The sequence below is a fragment of the Mauremys mutica genome, chromosome 1 (genome assembly GCF_020497125.1).
Source record: "Mauremys mutica isolate MM-2020 ecotype Southern chromosome 1, ASM2049712v1, whole genome shotgun sequence".
In the NCBI taxonomy this organism is placed as follows: domain Eukaryota; kingdom Metazoa; phylum Chordata; order Testudines; family Geoemydidae; genus Mauremys; species Mauremys mutica.
The window spans coordinates 91714785-91729726 of record NC_059072.1 but is presented as its reverse complement, the minus strand read 5'-3'; the positions used below and the strand labels follow the sequence as shown (position 1 = coordinate 91729726).

Genomic DNA, 14942 nt, shown 5'->3' with positions numbered 1-14942 from the left:
AACTAAGTGGGGATATGATAGAGGTCTATAAAATCATGACTGGTGTGGAAAAAGTAAATAAGGAAGTGTTATTTATTCCTCATAACACAAGAACTAGGGGTCACCAAATGAAATTAATAGGCAGCAGGTTTAAAACAAACAAAAGGAAGTATTTTTTCACACAACACACAGTCCACCTGTGAAACTCCTTGCCAGAGGATGTTGTGAAGGCCAAGACCATAACAAGGTTCAAAAAGGAACTAGATAAATTCATGGATAGATCCATCAATGGCTTTAGCCAGGATGGGCAGGAATGGTGTCCCTAGCCTCTGTTTGCCAGAAGCTGGGACTGGGCGACAGGGAATGGATCACTTGATGATTACCTGTTCATTCCCTCTGGGGCACCTGGCATTGGCCACTGTTGGAAGACAGGATACTGGGCTAGATGGACCTTTGGTCTGACCCAGTATGGCCGTTCTTATGTTCTTTTTGCCTCCTGGGACACGATGCAGAGGAGTTGGGAAGACAGATGGGAAGGAGCAGTTGCAAATGACTGATAGGATCACTCTTTGAAAAACATTCAGCCCCTCTGTCTTAGAGGGTCTCATTTTTGCATAGCTACTCATGTTACAGAGTGGTTGCTCCGCTCTGCAAGGGAAGGGGTTTGCCTGATATGATTTCTGTCTCCTTGCTCTGGTCAGATATGGTCCATCTGCACTGCTGAGAATCCATGGGTAGGAATTCATTTTGGAAATGTCTCCATTCACCTGTCTTGTGCTAACAGCTCGTCTTGCAGGATTAAATTTCAGCTGCGTCATATACAGGGAAAGGGGTGGCTGTGCCACCTGGTGGTGTGATCACCTCACATCTTATACTAAGCAGAGTTGGGTCTGGGTTGGAAAGTAGTTGGATGGGAGACCTCCCAGGAAAATCCAGGGTGCTGCAGGAAGTATTATTTGTAACTGATGGGGTCATCTTTTAGGGTCTACACTAAACCAGTGCCCTAGAATAGTGCTAGAAGAGCAGTGTTCTGGTTGTCTTTCAGATGGCACACAAACAGAGAGGCTCTAAATTCTAATGATCATCAGAACTCTAAACAGAGCCCATGGCACTTTCCATAAAAGTAGGGGTGTCAGCCAGAACTTTGGGGCTGCATTTTAATTGAGAAGTTACATTCTGCAGATCAAAGCTCCCCCTGAAATTTCAATTGGATGCTATTGTCTTCACTCCTTGTCCTGAACTGTTGTGTAAAGCTGCTGTTAAATGCCTGCTCTATTTCACTTCTAATTATTGTTACTATTTTTTCATATAGTGCTATAAGCTTATGCAGCACTTTACTTCTAGATCTATGTTTTCTACCCCACAGAACTGACTCTCAAACTATGACCAACACAAGGCACAGGCATCGATTCAGGACAGGGAGGATGTGGGGATTATTAATGAGGAAAAGAGGGAGGAGAGATGGCTGGACAAAGATTTGGAGGAGGATACCTGACAGATGCAGACAGGGAGATAGTAGGAAAGAAGGATATAGAGCTGTGGGAGGGGGAAATGCAGAAAAAAGGAACAGTAAAGAAAGAGGACTGGGAAGAGTTTAGATGGTGGGTGGGTGGGGAGTTGCTATGGGAAAGTGAGAGCAGAGGTGTAGGTGGGGAATTACATAAGGCCTTGCATATTAACAAGAGCTTGAATTGGATGTGTTGAGGCAGAAAGCCACAAGCATATGAAGGCATCACTATGGAGCAGAAGGAGACAAAGATGACATTACTAGTGGTATTTTAGACAGGTTGAAGAGGAGAAGGTTACAACAATAAGGGCAAGAACTGACCATGGTTTTAATGGTGTGAACAGGAAGGAAAGGGTGGATTCAGGTGATAAGAGGATAAAGAAACAGGACTTAGCGAGAGCCTAAGTGGTGGGTGTGTTCCTGGGAACATGAGGGAAAAGGCAGGTTAGAAAAGATCAGAGGCAGTGAACTGAATGTGGTTAGACTCCACAGAAAAAGGGGTCTTAGCAAAGCTGATCCAGCATGAGAGCGCTGAATTAGATAGAAGAGGAGCTGTGACAGAAGGGAACAAGGGATGACTGGAGAGCCAGGAGAATGGAGTGATTCAGAATACAAAGGCTGCAGTGAGCCTGGAAAGAGGTTTTTAACTATATAGAGACTGTGTGTATTTCAGGACCTATGGGAGGCTCATGTGGAATGCACCATGACCAGGTGAGGCAAAGGCAGCTGCATGAAGCTGGTTTAACCTTAACCAGCTAGAGGGCCTAATGTTCTTCCTATTTTACTCTAGTGAAACCCCAATGTACTATTGCCAGCCCCAGGCATTCAAAGATCGTGAGTCAGGTCCCAAAAAATCATGGAGATTATTTTTTTTTAATTCTCATGATTTTAAAGCCAATAATTAAATTTGACTGCTGGTTTCTGAGCCTTTAGGAGCACTCAGGCACAGGTGCCAGCTTCCTCATTTCCCTCAGGAGGGAAAGATCCTTGCTTTGCCCCAGGCCCCGCCCCACCCCACCCCTAGCCCCAAGGCCCCACCCCTGCCTGCCCGCCCCACCTCCTCCCACCCCTGCTCCACCTCCTCCCCTCTAGCGTATCCTGCACACCGCTGTTCGGGAGGCGTGGGGTGGGAGGAGGAGCTGATTGGCAGGGCTGCCAGTGGGTGCTGAACCCCCACTATTTTTTTCCCAGGGGTTCTCTAACCTCAGAGTACTCATGGAGTCAGCACCTATGCACTCAGGTCACATTTGCAATATTTTCTCTGCTACCAGGAGGGCTAGAAATTTACCCTTTTTATATGAAAGCTGAGAGTCTCACATAATCACTTGCCTCCAGGATCTGGGGCAGTAAGTAAAACACCAAATATTAGGAGACTCATGATAAAAATCGAGAAAATTGGCAACAACAAGACCTCTGACTTCACTAGAATTACTCTTCATTTCGGGTAGTTTTCACTGCCACATTAACTTGGGTGATTGGCACCTGAATTAGCCTAGCCCGGGTATGAGCAGCCATGCTGAAAAACCATATCCAAGCTACTGTGTCCTTACTGGTGCTGCACTGTGGTAGCTCTTGCCATGAGAGCATGCTGCTGGGCCAAAATTACCCTGTTGTCATCAGGGCCAGCTTTAGGCCGATTCCCCGGAATTGGGCCCCGCGCCTAAGAGGGCCTCGTGCCTTAGGCGCCTTTTAAATTTTTTTTTTTTTTACTCACCTGGCAGCAGGCCAGGTCTTCGGCAGCGGAGGGTCCTTCAGTGCCGTGGAAGACCCGGAGTGAGTGAGGCACCCCACACTGCTGAAGTGCTGCCAAAGACCCAGACCGCTGCCGGGTATTTGAATCGGGCCCCACAGTTCCTAAAGCTGGTCCTGATTTATATTGGAGGCCTGACTTGAGATTTTTTAATGCTTCAGATTGGCAATACATGCGTGCCTCTTGCCTGCCTCGCCATTCCCCCATCCACCCCTTCACCTCCCCTGTCCCTTGCCATCACCACACCTGCAGCCCAACCCCTCTCTTGCCATCAGCAGACGTGCTGCCCGCTCCCTCCCCATTATCACACCCGTGGCCAACCGGCTCATCTCCCCCTGTCACCACACCCGCTGCCCACCCTAGGCCACTTCGCCCTAGTCCTTCTTGACTCGTCCTGTCTCTTTAAATCCTACTTCGGGCCAATGACTAAATCCGCGTTCTGTCCCCGCCCCCTCATGAATATTCCACCTGGGAAGGAGGCGGGGCTCGGCCCCGTATGCTAATCGCAGCTGCTGATCGCTGACGCGCAATCACACCACGAGCCGCCTCGCCCGCTGATTGGCCGGGGGAGACCTGGTCTCATTGACAACAAGCCGAGGAAACGCGCGGCCCCGGCTCCTGGCACGCAGGTGGGGGCGGGGCTGGCCTGGCCCAACATGGCGGCGGCAGCGGCGGCGGCGGGTGCTGGGAGCCTGAGCTGAGGCGGTGCCCGGCCGGGGGAGGGTTGAGGCGCACGGCGGGGGCGGGCCCGTGTGCGGAGCCGGGATGGAGAGCCGCGAGCTGGGCATGGAGGCCATGGAGACCCTGACCGAGCTGGGGGACGAGCTCACCCTGGGGGACATCGACGGTGAGAGCGGGGAGTCCGCAGGGCAGGGAGCCCGGCTGTGCCCGCCCCTATGGGGGGGGCTGCCCGGAGGCACTGACTTAGGGGAGCTCCGGCTACATCTGCCCCTATGGGGGGGGGTGCCCGGGGGCACTGACATAGGGGAGCTCCGGCTACATCTGCCCCTATGGGGGGTGTGTGCCTGGGGGCACTGACATAGGGGAGTCTGGGCTGTGCCAGCCCCTCTGGGGTGGAGGGGGCTGCCCGGAGGCACTGGCATAGGGGAGCCCCTGCTGTGCCTGCCTCCTTGGGGGGTGCCCAGGGGCACTGACATAGGGGAGTCCGGGCTGTGCCTGCTCCTCTGGAGTGTGCCTGGGGTGGTGCACACACTGCATAAATCACCTGTGGAGCTAACTCATTGCCAGGGGATGTTGTGAAGGCCAAAAGTGTAAGGAGGTTTAAAAAAGAACTAGGTAAGTTAATGGAGGATAGGTCCATCAATGCTTATTAGGCAGGATGGACAGGGATGTAACCCCGTGCATTGGGCGACCCTAAACCTCTGACTGCCAGAAGCTGGGGATGGGTCACTACGTAATTGCCTTGTTCTGTATGTGTCTCTTGGTGCTTTGGTACCGGCCGCTGTCAGACGACAGGCTACTAGTCTAGCTAGATCATTGGTCTGACCCAGCATGGTATCTCTCTTGTTCTTACATGTAGGTGCATGGGGGGGCACTGACATATGCCCAGGCTGTGTCACCTCCCTGGGGGGCATACCAGGGGGCACTACCATGTGTGTGGAGAGAGGTGCTGATGTGTGATTGGGCTGTGGTTGCTTCTAGTGGTGTCCTCGGCATGTATGACTTCAAGTTTTGCCCACTCGCCTCTAAAGTATGTAGTGGGTGTATGGCCAGCTTGTGGCCCCCCTTTCTCTGATGGGGAGAGTGATGTGTGTGGCAGCTTAAGCCTGTGTCTTCCTCCACAGAGTAGCTGGCAAGGGAATGAAATGTGTGGGGTTCACTAACGCACATGTGGCCATTCTGTGCCCATCCACTCAGGAGTGTGTAGCATAGGTGTGACGTATATGTGGCAAGCCTGTGATCACACGCACAGTATCTAGGGGGGCAAAATCATTCAGTAGACTTGCAGTGTGTGTAGTAAAACTTGCTCCTTTAAATATGTCACTTCCTGTTATGATATGTGTATGATGTGAGGCCACCTCTGTAGTCCTGGATACATGTGCCTGCCTAGACAACATTTATGTGCCCACCTGGGAATGTCTGCCTGTTATAGATATGAGTCGTGTGGTGAAACTGTCCCCATCCCACCCCAGGCAGGCATGCAACATGTGTGTCCTATTCACTGGTCTTCCCATGATGTGCCTGCAGCATCCTGTGTGCCTCCCTGTGAAACAGCACTGATGTGGTATGGCTAGCATGGTAACTGCACCCTAGAAACCTGCTTTATGTTAGCGTTAGGGGACTTCCTTAGGGGATAAAGATGTGCCTGCTTGCTTCCTTCTTGTATCCCTACTGACTACATTGTTGTATTATGGGTGTGTAGACTGTCTCTCAGAGCAGCATGTATACCACTCTGGCAGTTTAAGACACTTTATTTAAGAGTTTACAGTGTGAAACTCTGTCTAAAAATGCTGCTACTTTGATGTGTGGGAGCAGTCCTGTCACTTGATGAACAATCTTGTTTAACTTGTATCCATTGTGTTGTTTTTTTTAAATGTTTTTAGAGGGACTGACTCACTGTGGGTGGCACTTAGATACCCTGGTGGTGAGTGTGGTATAGGAACTTATATGGAAGATATTAGAATAGTGCCCTTTCATTCTAGGACAGGTGCTCAGTCCCAGGTCTAGTAGGTTCCGTCCCTTTTTTCTAGTTCTTGCTTTTAGCTTCTTGCCAGTACTACCCTGCAGTAATAGGGATTAAAAATATCTTTCTTGGAATCAAAGAAATTAGAGATGGAAGAGCCCAATAAAGTCACATCTTTTTTTCAGCACCACCCTTGCTAATATCAAGGCTTGGCTGTTTCCAACAGCATATTCTCCAGGGCTTTTTCAAAGTCCGTTTCAAATGACTCAGGTGATTAAGTTTCCACTAATTGCTATGAGAGGTTATTCTACAGATCAGGTACCTTACTGTTAGAAAAGTTTTCCCTTTGTTCAGTTTCATCCTGTTGCTCCTTGTTACATCTCTTTGGATCACTCTAAACATTTCCATCTCTTCCTTACTGTTTATACTCTTCATGTTTGTAGAGAACTCGGGTGGTGGGGCAGTGCCAGAGAGGAGGGGAATCTACTTTCCAGCAGCTTGGGGCAACCAAAACCTTAGCTTGAACAAATGAGAGCTGATTATTTACTCCTTGACAAACAGCTCTTGTCGACTCCCCAGGGGCTGAAAATGAAAACTGACCTCCAGAAGACAGTGGAGATTTGCCAACCTGGCCTGCTATTGGGCTGACTGCCTTTTCTTGCTTTGCTCACCAGTTGTACCCTTGGGTGCATGTGGCTGAGGTAGTGGGTGTCTAATGGGTGCAACACAGGCCTGAGTCAAATGTCCTTGAGTAATAACTGCAACTGATTTGCAGTGTTGCCTTGGGCAAATCAGTTATTTCTCTCTGTTTCCCAGTCTGTAAAATGGGGAACATATTCCTACCTTACAAGATTGTGATAAGGCTTAATTACAGTAATTAATGGTTGTGATATACACTGAAGATTTAGTGTTACTCCATGTGAGTATAAATAATGTATGGTCTCCCCAAGGAGCTGCATGGGATGCAACTTACAGCTTGGACCCTAAGGCAAGACACAAGTTCTAATCAGTCTGCAGTCAGATGTTCTGGTTGCACTCATGATTAAGTGCAGTTCAAAGCAAAGGATCAGAGGGGTAGCCGTGTTAGTCTGGATCTGTAAAAGCAGTAAAGAATCCTGTGGCACCTTATAGACTAACAGACGTTTTGGAGCATGAGCTTTCGTGGGTGAATACCCACTTCGTCGGATGCATGTCAAAGGAGAAGCTGATCATGGAGGGAGGGAAGGGAAGCCCAGGAGCCTTTCTTCCTCCAAGAAATTGTGGTTCTAGGTGTTAAGCCACTGATTTCCACCAGCTCAGTGGTTTGACTTTCTTTAAAACTTGGCAGCAAAGGTGCTGTTTAATGTTATTTTTTTTGTATTTAATAGAAATCATTTGAATAGATTATTTAAAATTAAATTTGAAATTGGCAGATTTATTTTTAAAAATAAACCTGTATTTATTTAAATAGAAAAACCAAATTCCAGACACCATCCAAGGAGGAGAGAAAACTATAATTCAAGCGTTGGACTAGTTCTTTGCATTTGTTTAATTGGTAAAGAGCTCAGCTTCTTCACTGATGTGAGTTTGATATTAAATCATAGGTGGACTCAATGTCACAACATTTTGTTGACATTTTACTGGTACTGGGTTACATAGAACTGTATTGTATAGTAACTTGTCTTGTTCCTCTTTAGTGGTTCACTCCTTTCAAACACATAAGGGCCTATATAATCTTTGCAAAATAATAGGTTCATCATTTAGTTGCTAGCTGTTGGCAGCCTTCCATATTCCTGAAATCTTATTTTCTGGCTTACGCAGTTTGTGTGGTTATTTTGCAGGTTTCCTCTCCTCCTTTGCTTTGGCAAATAGGTTTTAGGAAGGAGAGTTGTCATCTGGCTTTGTGTTTCTTACAATTCTTTGTATTTTATTCTCCTCATTGTACTTTTGCTAGCAAAGCTATATAGTTTTTGGAAAATGTTTGTTCCATATGCAGCCTAATGTCCTGAAATTCATCCTTTGGGGCTTTTTTGTTTTTGACTTTTTGGTCAAATTCAGGTTAAACAACACTCGGTTACTGATAAAAGTGGGATTTGACTTGTTGATGAAGCAATATATTTAAAAAAAAAAAGACTTCCTAAGATTCCAAGTCAGTAACTTCAGAATTGTGAATAAATGCTCTTTAATACAAAATAGTTGAAAATCAGCTCCTAAATAGGAACTACTGTGCCAGAACAAAACCTTGTCCAATTTAGACCTGTTTCCTGCCTCTAATAATAGCCACCGATGGATTCTTCAGAGGAAACTGAAAAGCCTTGTTGTGTAAGACTACAGTGATAAGCATGGTGGGTTTTTTATTCCTGACCCCAGCGGGTGATCAGTTTGACAGGTTATGCAGATAAATATCCTTTGTCATTTTATCCACGTTAGCACTACTGTAGATGTTCTCCTTATTTACAAATGTTTAATTCTCTTGACATTTTCCTACGTGCTTCAATAGTATTTTGCGACAGGTTCATTGGATGCTGCACAAAAATGTATGGCCTTCATTCATCTGGCGAAAACCGCAGTCAGTTTTATTAGTCTTTTGCCCCATCTGGTAGCTGTTTCCCTCAGATAGCTGATGTGCAGATGGAAAGTAAATTATTGAGCCTCTTGCAGCCAAAGTAACAGCAACTTATTCTCAATGTATAACTAGGCTGAGAGGGGAAAAAGAATCCATTTGGGCCTCCCAGACTTGACAGGTTTTTTTTCTTTAAAATAGATTATCCTCACTCTTGGGGATTTATCCCATCTATTTACTGATATGCCCGTTGGGTAGAAGTGAGGAAAGTGAGAGAGATTAATATGGTACAAGGCATAGAGGATGCAAAGATGCAGGATAATATTTACTTGCTTTTCTGTCATGGAGGCTGTGAAAATGAATTAGTTAATACGTACATCGTATTTTGGAGTGAAGTCTTATATAAATGCGGAGTATTAAGAGCTCTTCTGCTATGTCTGTACAAACTGAGCCAACCTCTTATGAAAAGCTCTTTTTTTCCTCCCTACAGCCCTACCTAGCCACCAAGGCAGCCTTTTGCGTTTGTTGCACTCTGCAGGATAAAATGGAAGGATCTCTAGGTTAGATCCTTTTAGGGAGCAGTGATGCTTTCATTTCTAAAGTCTTATTCTTTGTTTTCATTTTTAATGGATCAATGCTTGCATTAAATTAACGGTTGCTGTAGAACTGTAGCCTGGTTAGAAGAGACATGTATTGCAGGAGATCGTGAGGGATGTTTGATTTTTTTTTTTTAGTGGTGGTTGTTTAAAAAATAATCTAAGAACTAAATGTGGGCATTGCTTCCTCTCACCAAAGCCCTGTAGGATGATGGGTCCGCTAGGTTTTTGTTTTTCCCTTAGGTTTAAACTTTAACTTAAGCTGAATTCTTGTCTAAATTTCCCCACTTCTGAGGAGCTTATTGAGACAGCTGCCATTTATTCCCTTACGCTTCCCTAAAAGCTTGGTGGGAAAGTAACTGTTAGGTGGGGCTCTGCGATTGTTTTGTTCCTATATGCCATCTGAGTGTCTCGGAAGGCAGCTGTGTTAAAATGTAGGTTTTGTAATGTCTGTGCTCGTTTTGGAGATGGCTTTATTAATTCTTGTTTGCGTGGGAGTTGCGGAACAGGCTGCCATCAGACTCAGCATGGGTAGGTGCTGTTGCAGACTTCTTCTGCAGCTCTTCCGCATCTCACTCCTGACTGTTGCAACCTCCTCCCCACCACTGTTCCAGATGTGACCCCTTGCTGTCTGCAAATACTACTGTGTGTGTGTTATGTAGCTTCTCTCCTATTCCAGTCCTGGATCATCCTGAACCTCCGCCCCCTCCCTCCCATGCTCACATAAGCTTCTGAGTCCTGACCTAATGATGGTGGAGGAATGGAGCAGCATGAGGATAGCACTTACAAATTTTTCTTATTCTTTTCAGAGATGCTGCAGTTCGTCAGCAACCAGGTGGGGGAGTTTCCGGATCTGTTTTCAGAGCAGTTATGTGGCACCTTCCAGAGCAGTGGTGGAGGTAGCACTGGTGGAACCTTGGACCATCCGCTGCAGAGCTCATACAGCCAGGCACAGCTGCAGTCCTTCCCATCCACCACCGCCTCTCCCCAGCTCCAGGCTGTGCAAGTCAAAGTGCCCCAGGCAACAGCACCTGCCCCTCAGCGGTCTGCACCCCTCCTTCAGCCTCGTCCCCAGCTCCAGCCCCAGCTCCAACAGCAGACTGTGATGATTACTCCAACTTTCAGCTCTGCTCCCCAGACCAGGTTCATTCAGCAACCGCTAATATACCAGAATGCAGCCACGAGTTTTCAAGGTAGTGCCTGGGGGCTCAGAACACTGTTTTTTGTATTGTAGTCACGAAAAAAAGCTACTTTTCAAAGAAACCTTTAGGCATGATGGCTCTAGAGGATGCCGTTTGCCCAATAATTCTAATTTATGACCTGGTCTTTGGGAAATCACTGGTACTGCATGAAGAGTTTCAATCTAAATGAAATGTACTTTCACTCAGATTCAATGGGCAAGACAGGAAAACTCTAGTGTATGGGTTTCTAACTCTTCGTATGATCTACGTGTGACTCATTTATACTTGCTCGCCTCAAACGTGGCCCCACAATCCTTTGCATTGGCTTCTTGACGGGGCTTTGTAGATGGTGCTTTAGAAATTGTCACAGTTTACTTGTGTAGTGCTTCTAGCTGTGGGAGCAAAGGATAAACCCAGCGCTGGAACTCTCATTCTCTCCCACATGGCAGTGTGTTTTGCCACTAGAAGGTTGGGCTGTCTTCCCACTGTGACACTGCATCCAAGGCAATAAGATAAGGGACTAAGGCATGTGGTACGAGGGTTCAGGTACTCAGAGTTAATGCATTTGGGGAGTAGGGGCACTTCCCAGAAGGTTCAATTGGAAATCATCTGACCTTAGTGCCTGGGAGCCCTCGTTATGGACCAGGACTCACCTGAGCTAGGTGCTGTACAAACACAGCCCCTGCCCCAAGGGGCTAAACTAATACAAATAATGAGCTCTCATTAAGGTCAGTCATCACAGTTCTCTATTGCTTAGGCATCGGATTCTGTTCTCATTTCAGGTGCTAAGAGCTGATGCAAGGGATAAGTCACAGGGAGTACTAATGGCAGCATTGTAGGGAAGGCCGGGCCAGAGACTCTGGTATAATTAAAAGGTTCAGCAGATAAAAGGGTGTCCAACCTCTTCCTCCCATGCTCTTGCCATTCAGCTGCTCCCAGCTGGTCCGCAGTGCATCCCAGATTCTTTTGTGCTAGGCCCAGTGCCATCAAGGGAATTTGTATGATCGTTCACAAGGTAGTGGTGGTGCCATGAGTTACCTACTCAGCCATTTACAATCTTCCGGGGTGTCATAACCCCCAGACTGAGAGCCTCTCTGCTGTGCTGTCCCTCACATCTTTTTCTCCTTTTCAGTGCTTCAGCCTCAAGTTCAGAGTCTCATGACGTCCTCCCAAGTTCAACCAGTCACCATCCAGCAGCAGGTGCAGACTGTGCAGGCTCAGAGAGTGTTCACACAGGCTGCCAATGGCACCATCCAAACACTAACCCCTGCCACAGTCCAGACAGTAGCTGCTCCTCAGGTCCAGCAAGTTCCAGTAAGTAAAAATATGGAATATGCAAAGAAGGGAGTGCCTAGTGCCCTCAGCAAATGCAGTGTGGAGGGCACAATTCGCAGAACTCCCCAGGATCCATCGGCAGGGCCGGCTCCAGGCACCAGCGAAGGAAGCAGGTGCTTGGCGCGGCCAGTGGAAAGGGGCGGCATGTTCGGGTCTTCGGTGGCAATTCAGCGGCGGATCCCTCAGTCCCTCTTGGAGTGAAGGACTTGTTGCTGAATTGCCGCCGAAGAATTAAGCGATGTGGTAGAGCCGCCGCTGAAGTGCTGCTGATAGAGGCTTTTTTTTTTTTTTTCCCCCTTCGCCTATTGGGGCGGCAAAAAAGCTGGAGCCGGCCCTGTCTGTCGGGGAGGATATTGCAGGAGACAGCTTGGTTGCTTGATTGATCCAGGAATTGGAGTGTGGTGGGTGGGGCTGGCTGAGGCTTAGTTGCTTGATTGGTGCTGGGCTTACTCAGGGATCCTGAGTTGTTGGGTGTGGAAAGTGATTCTAACAAATCTTTCTACCTTCCAAAAACATCTTGCTTTATTTTACCCAGGCAAAAGAGCTCCTTACTGTGAACATACCACTTGGAATGTTTTGGACTTCACCCTCAGCAAGTTTGCAGATGACACTAAACTGGGAGGCGTGGTAGATATGCTGGAGGGTAGGGATAGGATACAGAGGAGCCTAAACAAATTAGAGGATTGGGCCAAAAGAAATCTGAGGTTCAACAAGGACAAGTGCAGAGTCCTACACTTAGGATGGAAGAATCCTATGCACTGCTACAGACTAGGGACCAAATGGCTAGGCAGCAGTTCTGCAGAGAAGGTCCTAGGGGTTACAGTGGATGAGAAACTGGATATGAGTCAACAGTGTGCCCTTGTTGCCAAGAAGGCTAACGGCATTTTGGACTGTATAGGGCAGATCGAGGGATGTGATCATTCCTCTCTTTGACATTGGTGAGGCCTCATCTGCAGTACTGTGTCCAGTTTTGGGCCCCACACTACAAGAAGGATGTGGAAAAATTGGAAAGAGTCCAGTGGAGGGCAACAAAAATGATTAGGGGATTGGAGCACATGACTTATGAGGAGAGGCTGAGGGAACTGAGATTGTTTAGTCTGCAGATGAGGGGGGATTTGATAGCTGCTTTCAACTACCTGAAAGGGGGTTCCAAAGAGGATGGATCTAGACTGTTCTCAGTGGTACCAGATGACAGAATAAGGAGTAATGGTCTCAAGTTGCAGTGGGGGAGGTTTAGGTCAAATATTAGGAAAAACTTTTTCACTAGGAGGTTGGTGAAGCACTGGAATGGGTTACCTAGGGAAATGGTGGAATCTCCTTCCTTAGAGGTTTTTAAGGTCAGGTTTGACAAAGCCCTGGCTGGGATGATTTAGTTGGGGATTGGTCCTGCTTTGAGCAGGGGGTTGGACTAGATGACCTCCTGAGGTCCCTTCCAATCCTGATATTCTATGAATATCTGTCATGTCACATAGCACGATTAAATGTAGCACTGGGCAAACTTCACAAGTTTCTGTTTGACTAAGCATCAAAAGTCTGGCTGCATAGTTATACGTTATCCTGTGTGTCTAAGTTGCTTTGGTCAGCCAAACCAGACTTGAAATCTCATGCTAGCAGTCTTTTATGGTAGATTTCTAATTGTTCCTACTTTTGGTTAGGCTGCCAATAACCTGTCTGCTTTTTCTATTCCTGTTAGAATTTCACCAATGCAGCTATTAGAGCATTTTCCACTGTGAACGTCTGCCATATGGAACATCATCCAGTATTTCTCTGCTGCTTCATCTCCTATCAAATCTCTTTTGAAAATATGCCCACAAAAGTAAAGGGATCTGTTTTCTCCCTTTGCTATTATGTGAAGTGCTTCACCGTAGGGTATACACTCTGTATGAAAGAGATTACTGAGGTTAAGCAAAACAGTAACATGTCCCTTATTATCCCACCCAGGATCAGGAATGGTGAAGTAGCTGCAAAAATGGAAAAGCAAGGAAGAATATTTTAGGGTAAAGGGTAACCAGCCTTTACTGTTGGCTTCAGTTTGAGTGAAGTTTGGGTTAACTGATTATTTCAGCCAAATGAGGTAAAACCTGACCTTAATTCTCAGGCCATAGATGAGAATGATGGAATCCTAAAAATGTAGGGCTGGAAGAGACCTTGAGGTCATTGAGTCAAGCCCCCTGCAGGACCAAGTACATCTAGACAATCCTGGACAGGTATCTGTACAACCTGTTCTTAAACTTCCCATGGTGGGGATTCCACAACCTCCCTTGGCAGCCTATTACAGAGCTTAATTACCCTTATAGTTAGGAAGTTTTTCTTAGTATCTAATGTAAATCTCTCTTGCTGCAGATTAAGCCCATTACTTCTTGTCCTACTTTCAGAAGACATGGAGAACAATTGACCACCATCCTCTTTATAACAGCATTTAACTTACTTGAAGGCTGTTATCAGGATCTCCTCAGTCATCTTTTCTCAAGACTAAATGTGCCCAGTTTTTGAACCTTTCCTCATAGGTCAAGTTTTCTAAGCCTTTTATCATTTTTGTTGCTCTCCTCTGGACTTCGTCCACATCTTTCCTAAAGTATGGCACCCAGAGCTGAATGCAGTACTCCAGCTGAGACCTCACCACTGCCAAGTAGAGCAGAATAGTTACCGAATGCTATTAGACTTTTTCACAATTGCACCACATTGTTGATTCCTATTCCATTATGTGATCCATTATACCGTCCAGATCCTTATCAGAAGTACTACCACCCAGTAGTTGTGCATTTGATTTTTTCCTTCAGTGTAATAATTTACACTGTTTTTATTGAATTTCATCTTGTTGATTTCAAAACAGTTATCTAATTTGTCAAGGTTGTTTTGAACTCTAATCCTATATGCCAAAAGCATTTGCAGCCACTCCCACCTTGGTGTCATCTGCAGATTTTATAAGTGTACTTTCTACACCATTATCCAAGTCATTAATTGAAAATACTGAATTGTATTGGACTCAGGACTACCCCTATGGGACCCCACTAGGTACACCTCTTTATTTTCACACCAAATGGTTGATGATTACTTTCTGAGTACAGTCTTACAATCAGTTGTGTGCCCACACTAGAGTAATTTTCCCTAGTTTGCTCATGAGAATGTAATGTTAGACTGTGTCAAATGCCTTACTAAAATCAAGCCATACCATATCTACAGTTTTCCCCTATCTCTTAGTCCAGTAACCCTGTCAAAGAAGAAAATTAGGTTGGTTTGGCATGATTTGTTCTTAACAAATCCATGCTGGGTATACTTATAACCCTATTGTCCTTTAGATGCTTACACAGTTATTGTTTAATAATTTGTTCTAGATCTTGCCAGGGATCAGTTAGGCTGATTGGTCTATAATTCCCCAAGACCTCTTTGTTCCTCTTTTTAATGATA

General features: G+C 46.2%; 1 protein-coding gene across 1 annotated transcript in view; it reads left to right on the top strand.

Annotated features, from left to right (window-relative positions):
* Nucleotides 1-3933: 3933 nt before the first annotated feature.
* Nucleotides 3934-14942, top strand: part of SREBF2 (sterol regulatory element binding transcription factor 2) — a 35876-nt gene continuing 24867 nt past the window's right edge. The window contains exons 1-3 of the mRNA XM_044983831.1: nucleotides 3934-4083; nucleotides 9828-10211; nucleotides 11332-11513. Of these exons, the coding sequence (XP_044839766.1) occupies nucleotides 4002-4083; nucleotides 9828-10211; nucleotides 11332-11513 (648 nt within the window). The 5' untranslated portion in view covers nucleotides 3934-4001. The remainder of the gene's footprint in view (nucleotides 4084-9827; nucleotides 10212-11331; nucleotides 11514-14942) is intronic.